General features: G+C 44.6%; 1 protein-coding gene across 5 annotated transcripts; it reads right to left on the bottom strand.

Moving 5' to 3' along the window:
• Positions 1-1,678: 1,678 nt before the first annotated feature.
• Positions 1,679-24,400, bottom strand: LOC115144681 (acyl-CoA Delta-6 desaturase-like). Of its 5 annotated transcripts, none has more exons than XM_065002942.1 (14): positions 24,285-24,398; positions 23,470-23,564; positions 23,069-23,370; positions 19,064-19,174; positions 17,389-17,586; positions 17,058-17,159; positions 15,218-15,343; positions 14,624-14,684; positions 14,439-14,515; positions 13,704-13,801; positions 13,446-13,542; positions 12,040-12,119; positions 3,062-3,187; positions 1,679-2,838 (listed from the first exon to the last, which is right to left on the bottom strand). In XM_065002942.1, the coding sequence occupies exons 3-14, from the start codon at positions 23,303-23,305 to the stop codon at positions 2,787-2,789; spliced, it is 1,365 nt and encodes a 454-aa protein (XP_064859014.1). In that variant the 5' UTR covers positions 23,306-23,370; positions 23,470-23,564; positions 24,285-24,398; the 3' UTR covers positions 1,679-2,786. The 5 variants fall into 5 exon arrangements, with proteins under 5 accessions (XP_064859014.1, XP_064859013.1, XP_064859016.1 ...); XM_065002941.1 differs by having other exon boundaries at positions 23,069-23,380; XM_065002944.1 differs by lacking the exon at positions 23,470-23,564.
• Positions 24,401-26,583: the final 2,183 nt, after the last annotated feature.

Consider the following 26,583-nt stretch of genomic DNA (forward strand, 5'->3'; position numbering starts at 1 on the left):
TGGTTAATGGTGGTAGCAGAAATGGGACATACTGTCTTGTGTCTGAATACCTATACTAGAGCACTACGTACAGTAGCACTACGTCAAAAGTTTGGACACACCTACTCATTCAAGGTTTTTCTTTATTTGTACTATTTTCTACATTGTAGGATAATAGTGAAGACATCAAAACTATGAAATAACACATATGGAATCATGTAGTAACCAAAAAAAAGTGTTAAACAAATCAAAATATATTTAAAATTTCAGATTTTACAAAGTAGTCACCCTTTTCCTCATACTCACGGGGCAGCAGGTAGACTAGTGGTTAGAGCATTGGACTAGCAAGGTTGCAAGTTCAAATCCCCGAGCTGACAAGGTAAAAATCTGTCGTTCTGCCCCTGAACAGGCAGTTAACCCACTGTTCCTAGGCCGTCATTGAAAATAAGAATTTGTTCTGAACTGACCTGCCTAGTTAAATAAAGGTAAAAAATATATATAATAAATACTGGGTCTCATGCCTCAATGAGCTTATCCTTTGCAGCAGACTTAACTCTGGGTCCTCCTTTCCTGTGGTGGTCCTCATGAGATCCAGTTCATCATAGCGCTTGATGATTTTTGCGACAGCACTTAAAGAAACTTTCAAAGTTCTGGAAATGTTCTGTATTGACTGACCTTCATCTCTTAAAGTAATGATGGACTGTCATTTCTCTTTGCTTATTTGAGCTGTTTTGCCATAATATGGACTTGGTATTTTAACAAATAGGGCTACCTTTTGTATACCAACTGATTGGCTCAACTGATTGGCATTAAGAAGGAAATAAATTCCACAAATAAACTTTTAACAAGGCACACCTGTTAATTGAAATGCATTCCAGGTGACTACCTCATGAAGCTGGTTGAGAGAATTCAAAGAGTGTGCAAAGCTGTCATCAAGGCAAAGGGTAGCGTCTTTGAAGAATCTCAAATATAAAATATATTATGATTTGCTTAACACTTTTCTGGTTACTACATGATTCCATGTGTTATTTCATAGTTTTGATGTCTTCACTATTATTCTATAATGCAGGAGAACCCTTTAATGTGTAGGTGTGTCCAAACTTTGTACTGTATTTAAATATATTTCAGTTTAATATTTTATACATTTGCAAAAATGTATGAATACATTCCATGAAATAACAAACAAAAAAAAAGTGTAAATCGTAGCCATTTATAGTTTATTTGCCTAAGCATGACCTTCATCCACGTACCAATTTGTTTTCCAAACATTTATTTTGCATGTCAGAATTAGACATTGTTTAAGTTACCACCCCCCCCCCCAGTACCCTACCTGGGCTTTCATGAGCTCTTTATTAAGCTGTGAAAAGCATATCTCTTCAAATACTGAGGTCATAGAGTTAGCAAAGTTAGGTTATTTCTGTAGCAAATGAAAATAGGCATTTTTATATCAGAAAATGTAGACTATCATACCCATATGTTAAGAACAGACAACAAATACTTTGTTCTGTAAGGATGAGACCGTTTCACTATATCCGTCACCACCCGCTGTCTAGCTAAAATGTCTTGCATAGAAGCATACTTCTGAGAAAGCGTAAGGTGTTTATTTTCTTTCAGAAGGCTGTGTATCTTGTCTTACCGTATTATAATCTAAATGCTAAATTGCAGATTCTGCAGAATATTTTGTTGTCATCTTCAAAGCGTCCCACCAGTGTATTGGCGCCGCTCTTTTTTAAAACTATATTATGGTTTTACATTTTCTTGTTGAATTCATAATCTCTCCCTTTTAACTGTTCTAATTGTTGTTAATAATACGAAATGTTTTCTAAACCTCCGATGATCAGGTACAGAGTATGTTAGAGGGGATCAGCAAAGTGAGGTGTAAAAAAAAAATCACTGATCTACACATAGTCGTCCATGCTAAATGAATAGGCTTAGTGCGATTACGTTTCGTATGCTGCGCCTCCCCGTTTCGTATGCTGCGCCTCCCCGTTTCGTATGCTGCGCCTCCCCGTTTCGTATGCTGCGCCTCCCCGTTTCGTATGCTGCGCCTCCCCGTTTCGTATGCTGCGCCTCCCCGTTTCGTATGCTGCGCCTCCCCGTTTCGTATGCTGCGCCTCACCTAGTTTAAGAGACCCCCCCCCCCCCAAAACACTCACATACAACCAGACATTGAATGATTGGAGACAGCTTGTGTCAATTAAAGAGCATTCCCTAGGATTTTCTGCCTGCAGCAAGCCCAGTGGATAATGCTTGAAATACCATAAAAGAAAACCACCACAAAAAAAAGAAGCCCTACCAATGATGTACATGAACTAAGGCTATCAAACAATTACATTTTTTTCAATCGAGTTAAATAGCAGGATTTGATAATTTGCTCAACGTGAGCTGTAATTTAAGATTTTTCATACCAAAAAGTTTTCTATGTTAGCAAAATTAGGTAAACTGAGAAAGCAAACTTTATTTAACCTCAATTTATTTTTACATGGCATTATATTTTAGTTGTATACATGATGTGTTTTGGATATTTTCAGTGTATTCAACACATTCAGACGATTAAGCGATTAATCACGATAAAAATAAAATGTATGCACTAAAATTTAAAAAAAGTTAACTTCAGTTAACTAATTAACTCTGAAAGCCCTAATATAAACCCTGATGTGTTGCTTTGGACCCCCCATTAGGCAGCAGCTATTCTTCCTGGGGTCCCAAAAACGATTAAAACAATTACGTCACACCAAAATACAGCATCTGACACAAACGTCTGGGGAAACTATCTCTGTTCGCAGGTCGTTGAGTCAGGAAGGGATTTATTTATGGAGATACGCATCCAGCCACAGATCCCCTGACTTCTTCAGTGACCTGGAGAAGAACAGAGGTGGATAAAGAACCAGGTAAATCACATAGGAGACTGAGAGCAGCAGGTATCACCTTAGAATGTACAATCTATTCCCAGAGGAATAGCACTATTACAAGTATTCATTAAAACATGTTTATTTTTTATTTTTTTAAACTGAGTAGCTATTTGTCTGCAACTATTGCATACCCGTGGATAAGTAGTGGTATATGTGATGTTACCACTTACCCGACAACATCAATGATGGCTTTCTGCAAAGTCTTGACCTGATAGGGAAGTCCATGTTTCTCACACAAAGCACGAACCAGAGGAGCCACCATGTGGTAGTTGTGACGGGGCATGGTAGGAAACAGACTGGGAGACAGAGAAAGAGAGGCAGAAAGAGAGTGGGGGTAGAGAAAGAGAGGCAGAAAGAGAGTGGGGGTAGAGAAAGAGAGGCAGAGAGAGAGAGTGGGGGTAGAGAAAGAAAGTGGCAGAGAGAGAGTGGGGGTAGAGAAAGAAAGTGGCAGAGAGAGAGTGGGGGAGAAAAGAAAGTGGCAGAGAGAGAGAGTGGGGGTAGAGAAAGAAAGTGGCAGAGAGAGAGAGAGTGGGGTAGAGAAAGAAAGTGGCAGAGAGAGAGAGAGTGGGGGTAGAGAAAGAAAGTGGCAGAGAGAGAGAGAGTGGGGGTAGAGAAAGAGAGGCACAGAGTGAGAGTGGGGGTAGAGAAAGAGAGGCAGAGAGAGAGAGTGGGGGTAGAGAAAGAAAGTGGCAGAGAGAGAGTGGGGGTAGAGAAAGAAAGTGGCAGAGAGAGAGTGGGGGTAGAGAAAGAAAGTGGCAGAGAGAGAGAGTGGGGGTAGAGAAAGAAAGTGGCAGAGAGAGAGAGTGGGGGTAGAGAAAGAAAGTGGCAGAGAGAGAGAGAGTGGGGGTAGAGAAAGAAAGTGGCAGAGAGAGAGAGAGTGGGGGTAGAGAAAGAAAGTGGCAGAGAGAGAGAGAGTGGGGGTAGAGAAAGAAAGTGGGGGTAGAGAAAGAAAGTGGCAGAGAGAGAGTGGGGGTAGAGAAAGAAAGTGGCAGAGAGAGAGAGTGGGGGTAGAGAAAGAAAGTGGCAGAGAGAGAGAGTGGGGGTAGAGAAAGAAAGTGGCAGAGAGAGAGAGTGGGGTAGAGAAAGAAAGTGGCAGAGAGAGAGAGTGGGGGTAGAGAAAGAAAGTGGCAGAGAGATAGAGAGTGGGGGTAGAGAAAGAAAGTGGCAGAGAGATAGAGAGTGGGGGTAGAGAAAGAAAGTGGCAGAGAGATAGAGAGTGGGGGTAGAGAAAGAAAGTGGCAAAGAGATAGGGAGTGGGGGTAGAGAAAGAAAGTGGCAGAGAGAGGGAGTGGGGGTAGAGAAAGAAAGTGGCAGAGAGAGAGAGTGGGGGTAGAGAAAGAAAGTGGCAGAGAGATAGAGAGTGGGGGTAGAGAAAGAAAGTGGCAGAGAGATAGAGAGTGGGGGTAGAGAAAGAAAGTGGCAAAGAGATAGGGAGTGGGGGTAGAGAAAGAAAGTGGCAGAGAGAGGGAGTGGGGGTAGAGAAAGAAAGTGGCAGAGAGAGAGAGTGGGGTAGAGAAAGAAAGTGGCAGAGAGAGAGAGTGGGGGTAGAGAAAGAAAGTGGCAGAGAGAGGGAGTGGGGGTAGAGAAAGAAAGTGGCAGAGAGAGAGAGAGTGGGGGTAGAGAAAGAGAGGCAGAGAGAGAGTAGGGGTAGAGAAATAAAGCGGCAGAAAGAGGGGGGGGGGAAAGAGAGGCAGAGAGAGAGTAGGGGTAGAGAAAGAGAGGCAGAGAGAGAGTAGGGGTAGAGAAAGAGAGGCAGAGAGAGAGTGGGGGTAGAGAAATAAAGTGGCAGAGAGAGAGTGGGGGTAGAGAAAGAAAGTGGCAGAGAGAGAGTGGGGTAGAGAAAGAAAGTGGCAGAGAGAGTGGGGGTAGAGAAAGAAAGTGGCAGAGAGAGAGAGTGGGGTAGAGAAAGAAAGTGGCAGAGAGAGAGAGTGGGGGTAGAGAAAGAAAGTGGCAGAGAGAGAGTGCGGGTAGAGAAAGAGAGGCAGAGAGAGAGTGGGGTAGAGAAAGAAAGCGGCAGAGAGAGAGTGGGGGTAGAAAAAGAAAGCGGCAGAGAGAGAGTGGGGGTAGAGAAAGAAAGCGGCAGAGAGAGAGTGGGGGTAGAGAAAGGGAGGCAGAGAGAGAGTGGGGGTAGAGAAAGAGAGGCAGAGAGAGAGTAGGGGTAGAGAAAGGGAGGCAGAGAGAGAGTGGGGGTAGAGAAAGAGAGGCAGAGAGAGAGTGGGGGTAGAGAAAGAGAGGCACAGAGAGAGAGTGGGGTAGAGAAAGAAAGTGGCAGAGAGAGAGTGGGGGTAGAGAAAGAAAGTGGCAGAGAGAGAGAGTGGGGGTAGAGAAAGAAAGTGGCAGAGAGAGAGTGGGGGTAGAGAAAGAAAGTGGCAGAGAGAGAGAGTGGGGGTAGAGAAAGAAAGTGGCAGAGAGAGAGTGCGGGTAGAGAAAGAGAGGCAGAGAGAGAGTGGGGGTAGAGAAAGAAAGCGGCAGAGAGAGAGTGGGGGTAGAAAAAGAAAGCGGCAGAGAGAGAGTGGGGGGTAGAGAAAGAAAGCGGCAGAGAGAGAGTGGGGTAGAGAAAGGGAGGCAGAGAGAGAGTGGGGGTAGAGAAAGAGAGGCAGAGAGAGAGTAGGGGTAGAGAAAGGGAGGCAGAGAGAGAGTGGGGGTAGAGAAATAAAGTGGCAGAGAGAGAGTGGGGTAGAGAAAGAAAGTGGCAGAGAGAGAGTGGGGGTAGAGAAAGAAAGTGGCAGAGAGAGAGAGGGGGGTAGAGAAAGAAAGTGGCAGAGAGAGAGAGTGGGGGGTAGAGAAAGAAAGTGGCAGAGAGAGAGAGTGGGGGTAGAGAAAGAAAGCGGCAGAGAGAGAGTGCGGGTAGAGAAAGAGAGGCAGAGAGAGAGTGGGGGTAGAGAAAGAAAGCGGCAGAGAGAGAGTGGGGGTAGAAAAAGAAAGCGGCAGAGAGAGAGTGGGGGTAGAGAAAGAAAGCGGCAGAGAGAGAGTGGGGGTAGAGAAAGGGAGGCAGAGAGAGAGTGGGGGTAGAGAAAGAGAGGCAGAGAGAGAGTAGGGGTAGAGAAAGGGAGGCAGAGAGAGAGTGGGGGTAGAGAAAGAGAGGCAGAGAGAGAGTGGGGGTAGAGAAAGAGAGGCACAGAGAGAGAGTGGGGTAGAGAAAGAAAGTGGCAGAGAGAGAGTGGGGTAGAGAAAGAAAGTGGCAGAGAGAGAGAGTGGGGGTAGAGAAAGAAAGTGGCAGAGAGAGAGTGGGGGTAGAGAAAGAAAGTGGCAGAGAGAGAGAGTGGGGGTAGAGAAAGAAAGCGGCAGAGAGAGAGTGCGGGTAGAGAAAGAGAGGCAGAGAGAGAGTGGGGGTAGAGAAAGAAAGCGGCAGAGAGAGAGTGGGGGTAGAAAAAGAAAGCGGCAGAGAGAGAGTGGGGGTAGAGAAAGAAAGCGGCAGAGAGAGAGTGGGGGTAGAGAAAGGGAGGCAGAGAGAGAGTGGGGGTAGAGAAAGAGAGGCAGAGAGAGAGTAGGGGTAGAGAAAGAGAGGCAGAGAGAGAGAGTGGGGGTAGAGAAAGGGAGGCAGAGAGAGAGTGGGGGTAGAGAAAGAGAGGCAGAGAGAGAGTGGGGGTAGAGAAAGAGAGGCACAGAGAGAGAGTGGGGGTAGAGAAAGAAAGTGGCAGAGAGAGAGAGAGTGGGGGTAGAGAAAGAAAGTGGCAGAGAGAGGGAGTGGGGGTAGAGAAAGAAAGTGGCAGAGAGAGAGAGAGTGGGGGTAGAGAAAGAAAGCGGCAGAGAGAGAGAGGGGGTAGAGAAAGAAAGTGGCAGAGAGAGAGAGTGGGGGTAGAGAAAGAGAGGCAGAGGGTAGAGAAAGAAAGCGGCAAAAAGAGGGGGGGAGAGGCAGAGAGAGAGTGGGGTAGAGAAAGAGAGGCAGAGAGAGAGTAGGGGTAGAGAAAGAGAGGCAGAGAGAGAGAGTGGGGTAGAGAAAGAAAGTGGCAGAGAGAGAGTGGGGGTAGAGAAAGAAAGTGGCAGAGAGAGAGAGTGGGGGTAGAGAAAGAAAGTGGCAGAGAGTGGGGGTAGAGAAAGAAAGCGGCAGAGAGAGAGTGGGGTAGAGAAAGAGAGGCAGAGAGAGAGTGGGGTAGAGAAAGAAAGCGGCAGAGAGAGAGTGGGGGTAGAGAAAGAAAGCGGCAGAGAGAGAGTGGGGGTAGAGAAAGAGAGTCAGAGAGAGAGTGGGGGTAGAGAAAGAGAGTCAGAGAGAGAGTGGGGGTAGAGAAAGAGGGGCAGAGAGAGAGTAGGGGTAGAGAAAGAGAGGCAGAGAGAGAGTGGGGGTAGAGAAAGAAAGTGGCAGAGAGAGAGAGTGGGGTAGAGAAAGAAAGTGGCAGAGAGTGGGGGTAGAGAAAGAAAGCGGCAGAGAGAGAGTGGGGGTAGAGAAAGAGAGGCAGAGAGAGAGTGGGGGTAGAGAAAGAGAGGCAGAGAGAGAGTGGGGGTAGAGAAAGAAAGCGGCAGAGAGAGAGTGGGGTAGAGAAAGAAAGCGGCAGAGAGAGAGTGGGGGTAGAGAAAGAGAGTCAGAGAGAGAGTGGGGGTAGAGAAAGAGAGTCAGAGAGAGAGTGGGGGTAGAGAAAGAGGGGCAGAGAGAGAGTAGGGGTAGAGAAAGAGAGGCAGAGAGAGAGTGGGGGTAGAGAAAGAAAGTGGCAGAGAGAGAGTGGGGGTAGAGAAAGAAAGTGGCAGAGAGAGAGAGTGGGGGTAGAGAAAGAAAGTGGCAGAGAGAGAGAGTGGGGGTAGAGAAAGAAAGCGGCAGAGAGAGAGAGTGGGGTAGAGAAAGAAAGCGGCAGAGAGAGAGTGGGGGTAGAGAAAGAAAGCGGCAGAGAGAGAGTGGGGGTAGAGAAAGAAAGCGGCAGAGAGAGAGTGGGGGTAGAAAAAGAAAGCGGCAGAGAGAGAGTGGGGTAGAAAAAGAAAGCGGCAGAGAGAGAGTGGGGTAGAGAAAGAAAGCGGCAGAGAGAGAGTGGGGGTAGAGAAAGGGAGGCAGAGAGAGAGTGGGGGTAGAGAAAGAGAGGCAGAGAGAGAGTAGGGGTAGAGAAAGAGAGGCAGAGAGAGAGTGGGGGTAGAGAAAGGGAGGCAGAGAGAGAGTGGGGGTAGAGAAAGAGAGGCAGAGAGAGAGTAGGGGTAGAGAAAGAGAGGCAGAGAGAGAGTGGGGGTAGAGAAAGAGAGGCAGAGAGAGAGTGGGGTAGAGAAAGAGAAGCAGAGAGTGGGGGTAGAGAAAGGAGGCAGAGAGAGAGAGTGGGGGTAGAGAAAGAGAAGCAGAGAGTGGGGGTAGAGAAAGAGAGGCAGAGAGAGAGTTGGGGTAGAGAAAGAGAGGCAGAGAGAGAGTGGGGGTAGAGAAAGAGAGGCAGAGAGAGAGTGGGGTAGAGAAAGAGAGGCAGAGAGAGAGTGGGGGTAGAGAAAGAGAGGCACATAGAGAGAGTGGGGGTAGAGAAAGAGAGTGGGGGTAGAGAAAGAGAGGCAGAGAGAGAGTGGGGGTAGAGAAAGAAAGTGGCAGAGAGAGAGTGGGGTAGAGAAAGAAAGTGGCAGAGAGTGGGGGTAGAGAAAGAAAGCGGCAGAGAGAGAGTGGGGGTAGAGAAAGAAAGCGGCAGAGAGAGAGTGGGGGTAGAGAAAGAGAGGCAGAGAGAGAGTGGGGGTAGAGAAAGAGAGGCAGAGAGAGAGTGGGGGTAGAGAAAGAGAGGCAGAGAGAGAGTAGGGGTAGAGAAAGAGAGGCAGAGAGAGAGTAGGGGTAGAGAAAGAGAGGCAGAGAGAGAGTGGGGGTAGAGAAAGAGAGGCAGAGAGAGAGAGTGGGGTAGAGAAAGAGAGGCAGAGAGAGAGAGTGGGGTAGAGAAAGAGAGGCACATAGAGAGAGTGGGGGTAGAGAAAGAGAGTGGGGGTAGAGAAAGAGAGGCAGAGAGAGAGAGTGGGGGTAGAGAAAGAAAGTGGCAGAGAGAGAGAGTGGGGGTAGAGAAAGAAAGCAGAGAGAGAGAGTGGGGGTAGAGAAAGAAAGCGGCAGAGAGAGAGAGTGGGGGTAGAGAAAGAAAGCGGCAGAGAGAGAGTGGGGGTAGAGAAAGAAAGCGGCAGAGAGAGAGTGGGGGTAGAGAAAGAAAGCGGCAGAGAGAGAGTGGGGGTAGAGAAAGAAAGCGGCAGAGAGAGAGTGGGGGTAGAGAAAGAGAGGCAGAGAGAGAGTGGGGGTAGAGAAAGAGAGGCAGAGAGAGAGTGGGGGTAGAGAAAGAGAGGCAGAGAGAGAGTAGGGGTAGAGAAAGAGAGGCAGAGAGAGAGTAGGGGTAGAGAAAGAGAGGCAGAGAGAGAGTGGGGGTAGAGAAAGAAAGTGGCAGAGAGAGAGAGGGGGGTAGAGAAAGAAAGTGGCAGAGAGAGAGAGTGGGGGTAGAGAAAGAAAGCGGCAAAGAGAGAGTGGGGGTAGAAAAAGAAAGCGGCAAAGAGAGAGTGGGGGTAGAAAAAGAAAGCGGCAAAGAGAGAGTGGGGGTAGAGAAAGAAAGCGGCAGAGAGAGAGTGGGGTAGAGAAAGGGAGGCAGAGAGAGAGTGGGGGTAGAGAAAGAGAGGCAGAGAGAGAGTAGGGGTAGAGAAAGAGAGAGAGTGGGGGTAGAGAAAGGGAGGCAGAGAGAGAGAGTGGGGGTAGAGAAAGAGAAGCAGAGAGTGGGGGTAGAGAAAGAGAGGCAGAGAGAGAGTTGGGGTAGAGAAAGAGAGGCAGAGAGAGAGTGGGGGTAAAGAAAGAGAGGCAGAGAGAGAGTAGGGGTAGAGAAAGAGAGGCAGAGAGAGAGTGGGGGTAGAAAAAGAAAGCGGCAAAGAGAGAGTGGGGGTAGAAAAAGAAAGCGGCAAAGAGAGAGTGGGGGTAGAAAAAGAAAGCGGCAAAGAGAGAGTGGGGGTAGAAAAAGAAAGCGGCAAAGAGAGAGTGGGGGTAGAAAAAGAAAGCGGCAGAGAGAGAGTGGGGGTAGAGAAAGAAAGCGGCAGAGAGAGAGTGGGGGTAGAGAAAGGGAGGCAGAGAGAGAGTGGGGGTAGAGAAAGAGAGGCAGAGAGAGAGTAGGGGTAGAGAAAGAGAGGCAGAGAGAGAGTAGGGGTAGAGAAAGAGAGGCAGAGAGAGAGTGGGGTAGAGAAAGAAAGTGGCAGAGAGAGAGAGTGGGGGTAGAGAAAGAAAGTGGCAGAGAGAGAGAGTGGGGGTAGAGAAAGAAAGCGGCAAAGAGAGAGTGGGGGTAGAAAAAGAAAGCGGCAAAGAGAGAGTGGGGGTAGAAAAAGAAAGCGGCAAAGAGAGAGTGGGGGTAGAAAAAGAAAGCGGCAGAGAGAGAGTGGGGGTAGAGAAAGAAAGCGGCAGAGAGAGAGTGGGGGTAGAGAAAGGGAGGCAGAGAGAGAGTGGGGGTAGAGAAAGAGAGGCAGAGAGAGAGTAGGGGTAGAGAAAGAGAGAGAGTGGGGGTAGAGAAAGGGAGGCAGAGAGAGAGAGTGGGGTAGAGAAAGAGAAGCAGAGAGTGGGGGTAGAGAAAGAGAGGCAGAGAGAGAGTTGGGGTAGAGAAAGAGAGGCAGAGAGAGAGTGGGGGTAAAGAAAGAGAGGCAGAGAGAGAGTGGGGGTAAAGAAAGAGAGGCAGAGAGAGAGTAGGGGTAGAGAAAGAGAGGCAGAGAGAGAGTGGGGGTAGAAAAAGAAAGCGGCAAAGAGAGAGTGGGGGTAGAAAAAGAAAGCGGCAAAGAGAGAGTGGGGTAGAAAAAGAAAGCGGCAAAGAGAGAGTGGGGGTAGAAAAAGAAAGCGGCAAAGAGAGAGTGGGGGTAGAAAAAGAAAGCAGAGAGAGAGAGTGGGGTAGAGAAAGAAAGCGGCAGAGAGAGAGTGGGGGTAGAGAAAGGGAGGCAGAGAGAGAGTGGGGGTAGAGAAAGAGAGGCAGAGAGAGAGTAGGGGTAGAGAAAGAGAGAGAGTGGGGGTAGAGAAAGGGAGGCAGAGAGAGAGAGTGGGGGTAGAGAAAGAGAAGCAGAGAGTGGGGGTAGAGAAAGAGAGGCAGAGAGAGAGTGGGGGTAAAGAAAGAGAGGCAGAGAGAGAGTAGGGGTAGAGAAAGAGAGGCAGAGAGAGAGTGGGGGTAGAGAAAGAGAGGCAGAGAGAGTGGGGGTAGAGAAAGAGAGGCACATAGAGAGAGTGGGGGTAGAGAAAGAGAGTGGGGGTAGAGAAAGAGAGGCAGAGAGAGAGAGTGGGGTAGAGAAAGAAAGTGGCAGAGAGAGAGAGTGGGGGTAGAGAAAGAAAGTGGCAGAGAGTGGGGGTAGAGAAAGAAAGCGGCAGAGAGTGGGGGTAGAGAAAGAAAGCGGCAGAGAGAGAGTGGGGGTAGAGAAAGAAAGCGGCAGAGAGAGAGTGGGGGTAGAGAAAGAGAGGCAGAGAGAGAGTGGGGTAGAGAAAGAGAGGCAGAGAGAGAGTGGGGGTAGAGAAAGAGAGGCAGAGAGAGAGTGGGGGTAGAGAAAGAGAGGCAGAGAGAGAGTAGGGGTAGAGAAAGAGAGTGGCAGAGAGAGAGTGGGGGTAGAGAAAGAGAGGCAGAGAGAGAGTGGGGTAGAGAAAGAGAAGCAGAGAGAGTGGGGGTAGAGAAAGAGAGGCAGAGAGAGAGTGGGGGTATAGAAAGAGAGGCAGAGAGAGAGTGGGGGTAGAGAAAGAGAGTGGCAGAGAGAGTGGGGGTAGAGAAAGAGAGTGGCAGAGAGAGTGGGGGTAGAGAAAGAGAGTGGCAGAGAGAGAGTGGGGGTAGAGAAAGAGAGGCAGAGAGAGAGTGGGGGTAGAGAAAGAGAGGCAGAGAGAGAGTGGGGGTAGAGAAAGAGAGGCACAGAGAGAGAGTAGGGGTAGAGAAAGAGAGGCAGAGAGAGAGTGGGGGTAGAGAAAGAGAGGCAGAGAGAGAGTGGGGGTAGAGAAAGAAAGCGGCAGAAAGAGGGGAGAGAGAGAGAGTAAAGGGTATCAGAGTTTCTCAGAGAAACCTCAGTTTCTGAGTAAGATTGTATAAATGTTGTACCTCAACACTATTCATAATTCATTAGTACAAGTAATTAGTACAAACAACTTAAGTTATATTTAAGATCAAATAAAGCTGAATACTGCCTAAACTATAACCTACTTTAGTATCTGAATGACTTTATAAATGACCATATAAACACAGTATATACTGTTTGACAGACAACAGTAAAGTGGGATATTTGTTTCACTTACTGGTGTTCAATCTGAAAGTTGAGGTGTCCACTGAACCAGTCGTTGAAGGTTGACTGTTCAATGTTGCAAGTAGCACTCAACTAAGACCAGAGAAAGAGACACGTTACAGCTCCCTCTGCTGGAGAACTACAGAAGTGGCATGAGGGAACACTAAATGATTTGGGTAAAAAGTGTTATGAAATATAATGTCATGTAATATTTGAAAAGGTACATAACTGTATTAATGTTGCTGGACCCCAGGAAGAGTATCTGCTGCGTTAGCAGGAACTAATGGGGATCCATAATAAACCCCAGGAAGAGTAGCTGCTGCGTTGGCAGGAACTAATGGGGATCCATAATAAACCCCAGGAAGAGTAGCTGCTGCGTTGGCAGGAACTAATGGGGATCCATAATAAACCCCAGGAAGAGTAGCTGCTGCCTTGGCAGGAACTAATGGGGATCCATAATAAACCCCAGGAAGAGTAGCTGCTGCCTTGGCAGGAACTAATGGGGATCCATAATAAACCCCAGGAAGAGTAGCTGCTGCCTTGGCAGGAACTAATGGGGATCCATAATAAACCCCAGGAAGAGTAGCTGCTGCCTTGGCAGGAACTAATGGGGATCCATAATAAACCCCAGGAAGAGTAGCTGCTGCCTTGGCAGGAACTAATGGGGATCCATAATAAACCCCAGGAAGAGTAGCTGCTGCCTTGGCAGGAACTAATGGGGATCCATAATAAACCCCAGGAAGAGTAGCTGCTGCCTTGGCAGGAACTAATGGGGATCCATAATAAACCCCAGGAAGAGTAGCTGCTGCCTTGGCAGGAACTAATGGGGATCCATAATAAACCCCAGGAAGAGTAGCTGCTCCCTTGGCAGGAACTAATGGGGATCCATAATAAACCCCAAGAAGAGTAGCTGCTGCGTTGGCAGGAACTAATGGGGATCCATAATAAACCCCAAGAAGAGTAGCTGCTGCGTTGGCAGGAACTAATGGGGATCCATAATAAACCCCAGGATGAATAGCTGCTGCGTTGGCAGGAACTAATGGGGATCCATAATAAACCCCAGGAAGAGTAGCTGCTGCCTTGGCAGGAACTAATGGGGATCCATAATAAACCCCAGGAAGAGTAGCTGCTACCTTGAAAGGAACTAATGGGGATCCATAATAAACCCCAGGAAGAGTAGCTTCTGCCTTGGCAGGAACTAATGGGGATCCATAATAAATACAAATGCAGATGGCACAACCCCAAAAAACACACAGGGGCCTGTATTCACTAAGCTTCAGTGTAGGAGTGCTGTTCTAGGATCAGTTTAATCTTTTAAGATGATAATGAATAGGAATGTATGGACAGGGGGGGACCTGATTCCTAGATCGGCCCTCCTACTCCAAGACAAGACCCAGTTATCTAGTAATGACATGTTACCTGCATGGTGAGCCAGTCCTGGTGTCTCTCGTGATCTATCTCCATAGGAAGGTGATTCATCTGGGTCACCCATACAAACCAGTGGCTTTCCAAAAACCTATATACAGTACAATATTCACAATATAATTATTCAGCCACAATATTATATTACATTATTACATCAAGCACAGCATTGTGTTGTTTTCTAATACTGTAGATAGTTTGAATACAACGAATGAATGAGTTAATCTTTGAGCTCCCTCTCAGTTCATACTTTACCTGACGAAGCTGATCAATGCTACTGAGCCAAAGAAACCAAAGAAGGGATAGTAACAGCAGAAGAAGCGAAGGTAGAAAGTCAACGACCACGCCAGATCCTTCACAGGAGACAAAGATTGGTATTACGGACAGACATTATACATCTGGGGTTCCTACACAGACATTATACATCTGGGGTTCCTACACAGACATTATACATCTGGGGTTCCTACACAGACATTATACATCTGGGGTTCCTACACAGACATTATACATCTGGGGTTCCTACACAGACATTATACATCTGGGGTTCCTACACAGACATTATACATCTGGGGTTCCTACACAGACATTATACATCTGGGGTTCCTACACAGACATTATACATCTGGGGTTCCTACACAGACATTATACATCTGGGGTTCCTACACAGACATTATACATCTGGGGTTCCTACACAGACATTATACATCTGGGGTTCCTACACAGACATTATACATCTGGGGTTCCTAGCAAAGCAACAATTATCACTGTTGATTAGGAAGCTAGACATTTCTGATGGTACAGTCAGTGTTAGTGGTATTATGCTCGCTAGCTTTAGTGAGCAACGAACAAGGATTTAGTGCCCCCAGGTGTTCGCATAATCATATAATTACAGGTGTCTCTCCCTCTCTCCCTCTCTCTCTCATGGAAGCCTTAGGTTCCACATAGGAAGGAAGAGGATTAAGTCTAAATTTAATTGGTATGATATCTCACCACCCAGTTCCGTTGTGAAAACATGGTCTGGAATATCTGGATGGTGAAAAACACTGGAATAACTAGTGGAGGTCCAACTGAGAGACAGAAGGAAAAGATTGGTATTACATACATTGCTTTTATGTGTTCAATGGAAGTTGATGTGATTCTATACAGAAATCCATGAAACGTGTTCAGCAACTTACTGAGGAAGAAGTACTGGTGTTGGTGATGGTAGGGCATGTACTTCAACTTCTTTATACCATACTGCAATAGACAGAGACAAGGAGTCAGATGGATCTTACACAGAAACACGAATACCGTTTTAACACGACTGAGACAAACCGTTACATGGATATTATTACACGGTTATTTCATGAATATTACATTAATTTAATGAGCTATTACATGGATATTTAAATACTACATTAATAATATTACATGGTTATTTCATGAATATTACATTAAATTAATGAACTATTACATGGATATTTGAATATTACATGAATATTACACTAAATTAATGAACTATTACATGGATATTTCAATATTACATGGCTATTATTACATGGTTATTTCATGAATATTACATTAAATTAATGAACTATTACATGGATATTTGAATATTACATGAATATTACACTAAATTAATGAACTATTACATGGATATTTGCATATTTCATGAATATTTGGATTATTATGCAAATATGACATGACGTCAGATGGGTCATAGAGCACTAAGGTTGTTGGTTCAGTTCCTGCAAGGATCACATACACAAATATATTATAGTGATAACTACCTCTACAGGCTGTTTGTCTCCCAGGACGAAGACATGCAGTGAGTTGACATCAGGATCTTTACTAAACACGTTGGGCTTAGCGTGGTGCTGGAAGTGACGATGGTTCCACCAGTTAGCAGAGGCACCCTGGAAACACACAGCTACTGTTACTTATTAATGATACACACAATTACACTTACTGTAACTTACACCTGTTGGACACTACACGAAATAAGGCTAATGTATAGCAGTGAACTTGGAAATGTAACACTGCTCTGGTGAATGTAGGAAAGTGAAAAGGACAGTTTCCTGAACAAAGATTTAGCATAGTCCTGGAGTAAAATGTACTTTCAAAGCTGATTATCCATTGAGAATGGTTTTCAGTCTAGAACTAGGTTTAAACTGTGTCCGGTTAACTTTTCCAAAGAGTAGCAGAAGATCAGCCTAAAGAAACAGTATTGTCAATTTTTTAAATTATTTTTATTTTTTTTCACCTTTATTTAACCAGGTAGGCTAGTTGAGAACACCTTTATTTAACCAGGTAGGCTAGTTGAGAACACCTTTATTTAACCAGGTAGGCTAGTTGAGAACACCTTTATTTAACCAGGTAGGCTAGTTGAGAACACCTTTATTTAACCAGGTAGGCTAGTTGAGAACACCTTTATTTAACCAGGTAGGCTAGTTGAGAACAAGTTCTCATTTGCAACTGCGACCTGGCCAAGATAAAGCATAGCAGTGTGAACAGACAACACAGAGTTACACATGGAGTAAACAATTAACAAGTCAATAACACAGTAGAAAAAAAGGGGGGAGTCTATATACAATGTGTGCAAAAGGCATGAGGAGGTAGGCGAATAATTACAATTTTGCAGATTAACACTGGAGTGATAAATGATCAGATGGTCATGTACAGGTAGAGATATTGGTGTGCAAAAGAGCAGAAAAGTAAATAAATAAAAACAGTATGGGGATGAGGTAGGTGAAAATGGGTGGGCTATTTACCAATAGACTATGTACAGCTGCAGCGATCGGTTAGCTGCTCAGATAGCTGATGTTTGAAGTTGGTGAGGGTGATAAAAGTCTCCAACTTTTATCACTTTTTTCTCCAACAGCGATTTTTGCAATTCGTTCCAGTCACAGGCAGCAGAGTACTGGAACGAAAGGCGGCCAAATGAGGTGTTTGCTTTAGGGATGATCAGTGAGATACACCTGCTGGAGCGCGTGCTACGGATGGGTGTTGCCATCGTGACCAGTGAACTGAGATACGGCGGAGCTTTACCTAGCATGGACTTGTAGATGACCTGGAGCCAGTGGGTCTGGCGACGAATATGTAGCGAGGGCCAGCCGACTAGAGCATACAAGTCGCAGTGGTGGGTGGTATAAGGTGCTTTAGTGACAAAACGGATGGCACTGTGATAGACTGCATCCAGTCTGCTGAGTAGAGTGTTGGAAGCCATTTTGTAGATGACATCGCCGAAGTCGAGGATCGGTAGGATAGTCAGTTTTAATAGGGTAAGCTTGGCGGCGTGAGTGAAGGAGGCTTTGTTGCGGAATAGAAAGCCGACTCTTGATTTGATTTTCGATTGGAGATGTTTGATATGAGTCTGGAAGGAGAGTTTGCAGTCTAGCCAGACACCTAGGTACTTATAGATGTCCACATATTCAAGGTCGGAACCATCCAGGGTGGTGATGCTAGTCGGGCATGCGGGTGCAGGCAGCGATCGGTTGAAAAGCATGCATTTGGTTTTACTAGCGTTTAAGAGCAGTTGGAGGCCACGGAAGTAGTGTTGTATGGCATTGAAGCTCGTTTGGAGGTTAGATAGCACAGTGTCCAATGTCCAACCATTGTCCAGTAGCCTACCTTTAGGTGTCCAATGACAAACTTGTGCAGTACGTGATTCCAGCTGGATGTCTTGCAGACTGACAGGTGGCCGTAGTCATGCTGCAGCCAGCCAGCCTGGGACTGAGAGGGAGAAAGAAAGGCAGAATTTGAACAGTGTCTGAAAGGTGGATTGGTAACCCTATGGCTAACATAAATCCTCACCATAACCTAACCTCACCACCCCTAAACTTAATCCTAACCCCAAACCTAATCCTCTAATTCTAACCTTAATCCTAAACCTAACCCTAACCTTAGATCCCTATGCCTGTAAAATATCTTCTTGTACTCCCTAATAATACTGTAATGGTACCTGAGACGTGGCCAGCATGAGGGAACAGAGCAGTGTGAGGCTCCAGCTGGTCCCCCAGACCCAGAGCAGGCCCAAAGCCAGGGCCTCTAGTAGCAGGATGTGGCCCAGGTAGAGGCTGAAGAAGAGGGGGCGGGCACGGAGGAGACCCTCCTTCTCCACACGGTCACGCAGGGCCTGGAAGTCCTGCACCAGTACTGCCTGTATGGGTTAGAGGTGATCAATAATCAATACAGGCGTATGAAGTCTATCTCAATTAATCTGTCCTTGACTTCAGGAGGCGAGGAGATAGCAGAAAGACCAACTGTGATAGAGCCAAGTAGATGAACCAAGAGGATGGATGATGATGAAAGGGATGATGAATTGAGGGAGTGGAGGAGGAGGACAGGAGGGGGATGAGGACAGTGTAAATTGACAAGAGAAACCTGAAGAGAAGAAGAAGAAGTGCTAAATGACTTAAAATGTAAAATGTAAAAAGAAGAAATGATGAGTAACAGAAAGATGTATGACTCCTGAATAGGTAAACAGACAGCAGGCAACGGGATATCTGGACATATAGACAGGCTGGTATAATGTGATCTAGTTATAGGGGCACATAGACAGGCTGGTATAATGTGATCTAGTTATAGGGGCACATAGACAGGCTGGTATAATGTGATCTAGTTATAGGGGCACATAGACAGGCTGGTATAATGTGTTCTAGTTATAGGGATATCTGGACATATAGACAGGCTGGTATAATGTGATCTAGTTATAGGGGCATATAGACAGGCTGGTATAATGTGATCTAGTTATAGGGGCATCTGGGCACATAGACAGGCTGGTATAATGTGATCTAGTTATAGTGGCACATAGACAGGCTGGTATAATGTGATCTAGTTATAGGGGCATATAGACAGGCTGCTATAATGTGATCTAGTTATAGGGGCATCTGGGCACATAGACAGGCTGGTATAATGTGATCTAGTTATAGGGGCATCTGGGCACATAGACAGGCAGGTATAATGTGATCTAGTTATAGGGGCATATAGACAGGCTGGTACAATGTGATCTAGTTATAGGGGCATCTGGGCACATAGACAGGCTGGTATAATGTGCCCTAGTTATAGGGAAATATAGACAAGCTGGTATAATGTGATCTAGTTACAGGGACATCTGGGCATATAGACAGGCTGGTATAATGTGATCTAGTTATAGGGGCATCTGGGCATATAGACAGGCTGGTATAATGTGATCTAGTTATAGGGGCATCTGGGCATATAGACAGGCTGGTATAATGTGATCTAGTTATAGGGGCATCTGGGCATATAGACAGGCTGGTATAATGTGCCCTAGTTATAGTAGATGACAGACTACTTTTCTAGGAGGTAAATCTTGTGGATGGAGATATTTAGACATCACACCCGCTCTTACCACACTCTGACACATTGTAGAAAGGATCATTCTGCACAGCATTCAGTCTGAGATGCATGTAATTCCCTATCAGCCAGAGAAAGACAGGCCTCACGTTGGTCCCCGGGTCCCTACCTAAACCTACAGTATGTTAGAGTGGGAGTGATGCTATGTCAGAGGGAGAGATGCTGTAGGCTTCACATTATGTTTCATTATGTAGCCTACAACGATGTATGTTATGGGTGTAATGCTGTAGAGGGAGAGAGATAAAGATGGGCCTCCTCACGTTTTTCCCATGGTCCTGGCTGGGCTCTGTCGGTGCCAGCTCTCCAATCAGCAACGGCTTCAGAAACTTCCTGACAAAATTAGGATCGGGATGGAATGCGACAAATGCATCCTACAAATCAGAGATATAGATTCATCTATATTGCTTAATATAAATACATACAAATGTCCTTCTTATGTCTCTCAGGTAATAAAACAAATATTTAAAACAATTACTGTGAGATTAGTTAAGAGGTGATCACGATTTTAGGATTCAACAATGTACAATCCCCTAACAACAAGTCTAATATGTAATACAGTCACAATGTACGATCTACTAACAGGGGTTTACTGGGGCTGAAGCCCCTGTGCCCAGGCCCGACGTGGGGGACCCAAGAAGAAGCAAAAAAAAAAATATATATATATATATATATAGTATATTATATATGTAGTCTTTTCTTCACTGCAACCTGCAACCACAGGAGGATTTGAGTGTAGACAGCCTGCTGCTACTCTGCCAATGGTCAAATGGTGGAAGGAGAGAAGGTAGAGGGCCCACGTGAGTAACTTGTGAGGCCCTGCCTTGATTGGCCTTGAACTGATTAAGAAAAAAATAAATGTGGCTGGTCAATTGTCAGGGGCCCAAGCCCATAGGGAGTCCAAGAGGCAAAAAAATAATTTAAAAAATAGCGTTTTCTTTATATCATTTTTTATCCAATCAAATCTCTCAAATTTCAAAATATACCAGAGAGCATAATTTCGCCACAGGGGATCAACAGTTTATTAAAAATAACTGTGGATTAAGTTTTATCACAAGCACATAAAGGTAACTGCCAAAATAAAGGAAACACCAACATAAAGTCTCTTAAAGTAAGTTGGGCCACCACGAGCTGCCAGAACAGCTTCAATGCGCCTTGGCATTGCTTCTACAAGTGGACCTAAACCATGCCAGGAAAATGCACCCCACACCATAACATATACTTTGCATCCCTCGTTAACGTAAGTGTTTGCTTTATTTTGGCCGTTACCTACAGTCTGGTTTGGCCGCAGTTTGGGCAGCATGTGCACCATATATACAGCTTGTTGTGTTGTGGCCATAGACATATAATCCATAGAAGTGGTCTTGGAACCTCTTACCCTGGCAATTTGACAGTTAAACTCATGGCTACACTAGCAATGGATGCCAGTCCTGACTTGACCGGAAACTGCCATCTATGGATCATATTTCTATGATTGGTTGCAGCTATCAGTTTGCGTTTTTGCCAATTTCAAAATACAATCGCGGGGGTAAAAAAATGTACAGTTTGGAAAGCAAATGGCTCTCACTGAAAAACAGAAGACTAGACAGGCTGAAGAACTAATAGAAACAATGTTTGTTTTGTTGCACACATCAACACTGTTTCTCATAGCTCATCTTGAGATAGGCTACTGCGACAACAAGCGCGTCGGCCATCACCGTGAGTAACCTATGGCTTCATCTTCATCATTAGGCGAGTCAGTGTGCCACTGGACATTTTACTTGGTATATATATTAACAAAGGGTATATAACAAAGTATTGAGATACATTTTTGTTATTGACCAAATACTTATTTTCCACCATAATTTGCAAATAAATTCATAAAAAATCCTAAAATGTGATTTTCTGGATTTTTTTTCTCATTTTGTCTGTCATAGTTGAAGTGTACCTATGATGAAAATTACAGGCCTCTATCATCTTTTTAAGTGGGAGAACTTGCACAATTGGTGGCTGACTAAATACTTTTTTGCCCCACTGTATATATATATATATATATATATATATATACACACACACAGTTGAGGTCGGAAGTTTACATACACTTAGGTTGGAGTCATTAAAACTTGTTTTTCAACCACTCCACAAATTTCTTGTAAATAAACTATAGTTTTGGTAGGTCGGTTAGAACATCTACTTTGTGCACGACACAAGTCATTTTTCCAACAATTGTTTACAGACAGATTATTTCATTATAATTCACTGTATCACAATTGCAGTGGGTCAGAAGTTGACTGTGCCTTTAAACAGCTTGGAAAATTCCAGAAAATGATATCATGGCTTTAGAAGCTTCTGTTAGACTAATTGACGTCAATTTTTGTAATTTTTTAATTTCACCTTTATTTAACTAGGTAGACTAGTTGAGAACAAGTTGAGAACAAGTTCTCATTTGCAACTGCGACCTGGCCAAGATAAAGCATAGCAATTTGACACATACAACACAGAGTTACACATGGAATAAACAAAACATACAGTCAATAATACAGTAGAAAAAAGAAAACAAAAAGTCTATATACAGTGAGTGCAAATGAGGTAAGATAAGGGAGTTAAGGCAATAAATAGGCCATGTTGGCGAAGTAACTACAATATGGCGATTAAACACTGGAATGGTAGATCGGCAAGAGAGATGAATGTGCAAGTAAAGATACTGGGGTGCAAAGGAGCAAAATAAATAAATAACTAACAGTATGTGGATGAGGTAGATAGATGGGCTGTTTACAGATGGGCTATGTACAGGTGCAGTGATCTGTGAGCTGCTCTGACAGCTGGTGCTTAAAGCTAGTGAGGGAGATATGAGTCTCCAGCTTCAGAGATTTTTGCAGTTTGTTCCAGTCATTGGCAGCAGAGAACTGGAAGGAAAGACGACCAAAGGAGGAATTGGCTTTGGGGGTGACCAGTGAGATATACCTGCTGAAGCGCGTGCTACGAGTGGGTGATGCTATGGTGACCAGTGAGCTGAGATAAGGCGGGGCTTTACCTAGCAGAGACTTGTAGATAACCTGTAGGGGGTTTGGCGATGAGTATGAAGCGAGGGCCAACCAACGAGAGCGTACAGGTCGCAATGGTGGGTAGTGTATGGGGCTTTGGTGACAAAACGGATGGCACTGTGATAGACTGCATCCAGTTTGTTGAGTAGAGTGTTGGAGGCTATTTTATAGATGACATCACCGAAGTCGAGGATCGGTAGGATGGTCAGTTTTGCGAGGGTATGTTTGGCAGCGTGAGTGAAGGATGCTTTGTTACGATATAGGAAGCCGATTCTAGATTTAATTTTGGATTGGAGATGCTTAGTGTGAGTCTGGAAGGAGAGTTTACAGTCTAACCAGACACCTAGGTATTTGTAGTTGTCCACGTATTCTAAGTCAGAGCCGTCCAGAGTAGTGATGCTGAACAGGCGAGCAGGTGTGGTATTGGAGTGGCCATCACAAAGCCCTGACATCAATCCTATTGAAAATTTGTGGGCAGAACTGAAGAAGCATGTGCGAGCAAGGAGGCCTACAAACCTGACTCAGTTACACCAGCTCTGTCAGGAGGAATGGGCCAAAATTCACCCAACTTATTGTGGGAAGCTTGTGGAAGGCTACCCGAAACATTTGTTCTAAGTTAAACAATTTCAAGGCAATGCTATCAAATACTAATTGAGTGTATGTAAACTTCTGACCCACTGGGAATGTGATTAAATAAATAATAGCTGAAATAAATCATTCACTCTATTATTCTGACATTTCAAATAAATTAAAATAAAGTGGTGATCCTAACTGACCTAAAACGGGGATTTTTTTAAACTCAGATTAAATGTCAGGAATTGTGAAAAAATTAGTTTAAATGTATTTGGCTAAGGTGTATGTAAACGTCCGACTTCAACTGTGTATGTGTATATATATATATATATATATATATATATATATATATATATATATATATATATATATATATATATATATATATATACAGTATCCTCCAAATATTGTACAATCTGTGAGTTGCTTCATTGGCCTGGGCTATTGTTTGTTTGAATTCAAGAGCAGATTGATCTCAGTTTGTCAGTCAGAGCTGTGATTTCTTAATCCGGTCCTGGACCTGTCATACAATGACAGGCTACTAAACGTGTCTAAATGTACAACATTACAAACATTACAAAAAAATGTGCATAGGCCTGGATGAAGATCAACAGTCACACTGGAATAACTTGAGAACATTTCACCAACAACTTCCATAGTTAGGCTACTGACCGTGGCATCTTCTCCAGCAAAGTGACTGATGACCCTGATGCCCCCCGGGTGTCTCTTCGCCCACTGGGTAATATTATAGACCTTCCTGTCGATGACCAACCACTGGTCGCTTCTGTGGCAGTGCCTCTGAACCTCTTCCCAGGTGTAGACTGCACTGCCACCTCGCCCTCCATCAGGCCCAACCCCGTCACCCTTGGCCGGCTCGCTTGACTCCGTCTGCTGACCTCCGCCCCCCATCCTCGGTTCTCTCTGCTCCACTCACACCGTCGCTGTGTCGGCTGCGCTCTGTCCAGTCTGTCCAACTGAAACACACTGAGGACCAGTCAAATGCAACGTACAGAGAGGAAGTCAGGGAATGCAATCAGAATCAGATCATGCTATCTGAGTCAAGTCACACCTACGTGGTGAAATGGTGTGACTCTTCCACAGTTTGATGTTTATTGGGATGAGTCTTGTCCTAGAGGCAGAACTGGGAGATTTCTGCTTGATGGGCCAGCTGCAAAGTAAGTGAAAATAGGCTATATTGTAAAAAATCATGAAAACAAAAATGCACTTTTTGGTCTTAATTTAAGGTTAGGATTCTCAATGTGGTTAAGGTTAGGATTCTCAATGTGGTTAAGGTTAGGGTTATATTTGATGCCTTTGTGCTGTGCCAGCTAGTGACCATCCTGCAGAGCTGCCTCCAGAACATGAGTCATGACAACAACAAAAAAAACGCTAACCTGCGATTCTTCTGCCAGAGGGTAGAGAGATGTTCTCAATTAAATTTGGTGAAAATATCGAATGACTAATATCTGAGCATTCTGTGTGGAGTTTCTATTCTAATATGTTAAGCATCGATGCAATGTACCGCGATGTTTATTTGTAACACTTTATTAGAATAGAGACAAAGAGCATTGGAATGTTCGCATCAATAAATTACAAAGAAAACAGAGATGCGCCATTGTTTGGGTATGGACTCCTCTTCCGTTCCGCACATGTTTGCCGAGATTTATATGACACAGTACAAACCATTGAGTGTTTAATTTTAATGTCTGTATATAATGATAGACATGTAGACTATCAAATTATAAAATCGAGTAGTCTATTGGTGTGTCAGCCCTAAAATAAATACCTAGATTACATTACATTAAATATGGCTATATTACTATCAACAATAGAACGCAATTATACAATGATGATTCGAATACAGAATGAATAGAATAGACGCACTCACCAATATTCCCAGATGTCCAATCCTCACGTTCTTGACTTCTCGTTCCTTCTTATTCATAAAAATACATGAACTTCATTCTGATCACCAGTCTCGTCATTTATCCAATCAAATCATCAGTCGGCCATTAAGGTAGGCTTATCTCTCGTTCCATAACGCCCTATAGCTCAATCAGTCATTCACCCGCTCGTTCACTATGCAATATCAAGCCGATCATTCGAGGGTCTCTAGTCCAATGGGATTATTTCAATAGACCCCTGGCATATCTGCAATTGGTTAAAAAAAGCCCTTCGGGTCTGTCAATCAGCCACAAATTTCAACCAATCAGAACGCTTGGATGCACTCCAGGGCCCCACCCCTGACACATCGGCTAAGTGCGTGTCTACACGTTGTCTCAAGAAGAAGAAAGAACAGCCCCCTTGATGCTTTAGTATGTAGTATTTTGTTAGGGGTCTTCCTGGGGTTTATACAAAACATAAAACATGACATAATACATATTTTAACCTTTATTTAATTAGGCAAGTCAATTTAAGAACAAATTCGTATTTACATTGATGGCCTACCAAAAAGCCTCCTGTGGAGATGAGGGCTAGGATTAAAAAGAAATAAAATAAAAATATAGGACAAAGCATACATCACGACAAGAGAGACACCACAACACTACATAAAGAGAGACCTAAGACAACGACATAGCATGGCAGCAACACATGACAACACAGCGTGTTAGCGACACAACGTGACAACAACATGGTAGCACCACAACACGGTAGGAACACAACACGGCAGCACCACAACATGGCAGCAGCACAACAAGACAACAACATGGTAGCATCACAACATGGCAGCAGCACAACACGGTAGTAACACAACATGGCAGCAGCACAACAAGACAACAACATGGTAGCATCACAACATGGCAGCACCACAACATGGTAGTAACACAACATGGCAGCAGCACAACATGGCATCAGCACAACATGGTAGTAACACAACATGGCAGCACCACAACATGGTAGCAGCACAAAACATGGTACAAACATTATTGGGCACAAGACAACAGCACAAAGGGCAAGAAGGTAGAGTGATAGGTGAGGATTGTCTGTTAATTGAATGATTAGAATAATCCGCCCTGAAACATATAATTGTATGGAATTGATTAGAATGTATAAAATCATAATCAATAAATGTGTAGTTCTAGTCAGAATTAGGGTGAAACAATATGTCTTTATGGTATTTTAAACACAGACTGTCTGAGCTTGGTGCTGACCTGAATAGAGATTTGGGAGAGAACGGGGAGTATGTCTCAAGAACAAGTTCACTATCTCTGTCGGCTGGGAATTGAGACAGACAGTGTGTGTAGCAGGACATGTGTGTGTGTGTATGTTTGTGTGTATGTGTGTGTGTGCATATGTTTGTATGTATGTGTGGGCGTGAGAAGTCAGTATAAAATGAATTGTTTTGTATTCTTGACTTCCGAAAGTTCCGTGAATAAACCTTTTTGACCATTTAGCTGGGCCTCCGTCTGTTTCATTCGACCAGGATCTCACCAATTCTGGTTTGCAGACTGAGAGTAATATAATTTAATTGGGTGATGTGCCTGGAGAACATAATTCTCTTCTCATAGAGACAACTATATATCACACGAAACAGCTACAACTGTCAGTAAGAGTGTCTGTGATTGAGTCTTTGAAGAGATGGAGAAGGACAGAACAAAATAAAATGAAATAATACAGAACATTAATAGACAGGCACAGAACTACATACAGTGCCTTGCGAAAGTATTCGGCCCCCTTGAACTTTGCGACCTTTTGCCACATTTCAGGCTTCAAACATAAAGATATAAAACTGTATTTTTTTGTGAAGAATCAACAACAAGTGGGACACAATCATGAAGTGGAACGACATTTATTGGATATTTCAAACTTTTTTAACAAATCAAAAACTGAAAAATTGGGCGTGCTAAATTATTCAGCCCCCTTAAGTTAATACTTTGTAGCGCCACCTTTTGCTGCGATTACTGCTGTAAGTCGCTTGGGGTATGTCTCTATCCGTTTTGCACATCTGAGAGACTGACATTTTTTCCAATTCCTCCTTGCAAAACAGCTCGAGCTCAGTGAGGTTGGATGGAGAGCATTTGTGAACAGCAGTTTTCAGTTCTTTCCACAGATTCTCGATTGGATTCATGTCTGGACTTTGACTTGGCCATTCTAACACCTGGATATGTTTATTTTTGAACCATTCCATTGTAGATTTTGCTTTATGTTTTGGATCATTGTCTTGTTGGAAGACAAATCTCCGTCCC

Source organism: Oncorhynchus nerka, linkage group LG17, assembly GCF_034236695.1.
Source record: "Oncorhynchus nerka isolate Pitt River linkage group LG17, Oner_Uvic_2.0, whole genome shotgun sequence".
Taxonomy (NCBI): domain Eukaryota; kingdom Metazoa; phylum Chordata; class Actinopteri; order Salmoniformes; family Salmonidae; genus Oncorhynchus; species Oncorhynchus nerka.

Coding starts and splice junctions, on each gene's coding strand:
- LOC115144681 (XM_065002944.1), bottom strand. CDS start 23,305: ATGGGGGGCGGAGGTCAGCAGACGGAGTCAAGCGAGCCGGCCAAGGGT. Junction 14,685..15,217: donor GAGACAAACAGCCTGTAGAG/GTAGTTATCACT, acceptor TGTCTATTGCAG/TATGGTATAAAGAAGTTGAA. Junction 13,802..14,438: donor TTTCACAACGGAACTGGGTG/GTGAGATATCAT, acceptor TCTCCTGTGAAG/GATCTGGCGTGGTCGTTGAC.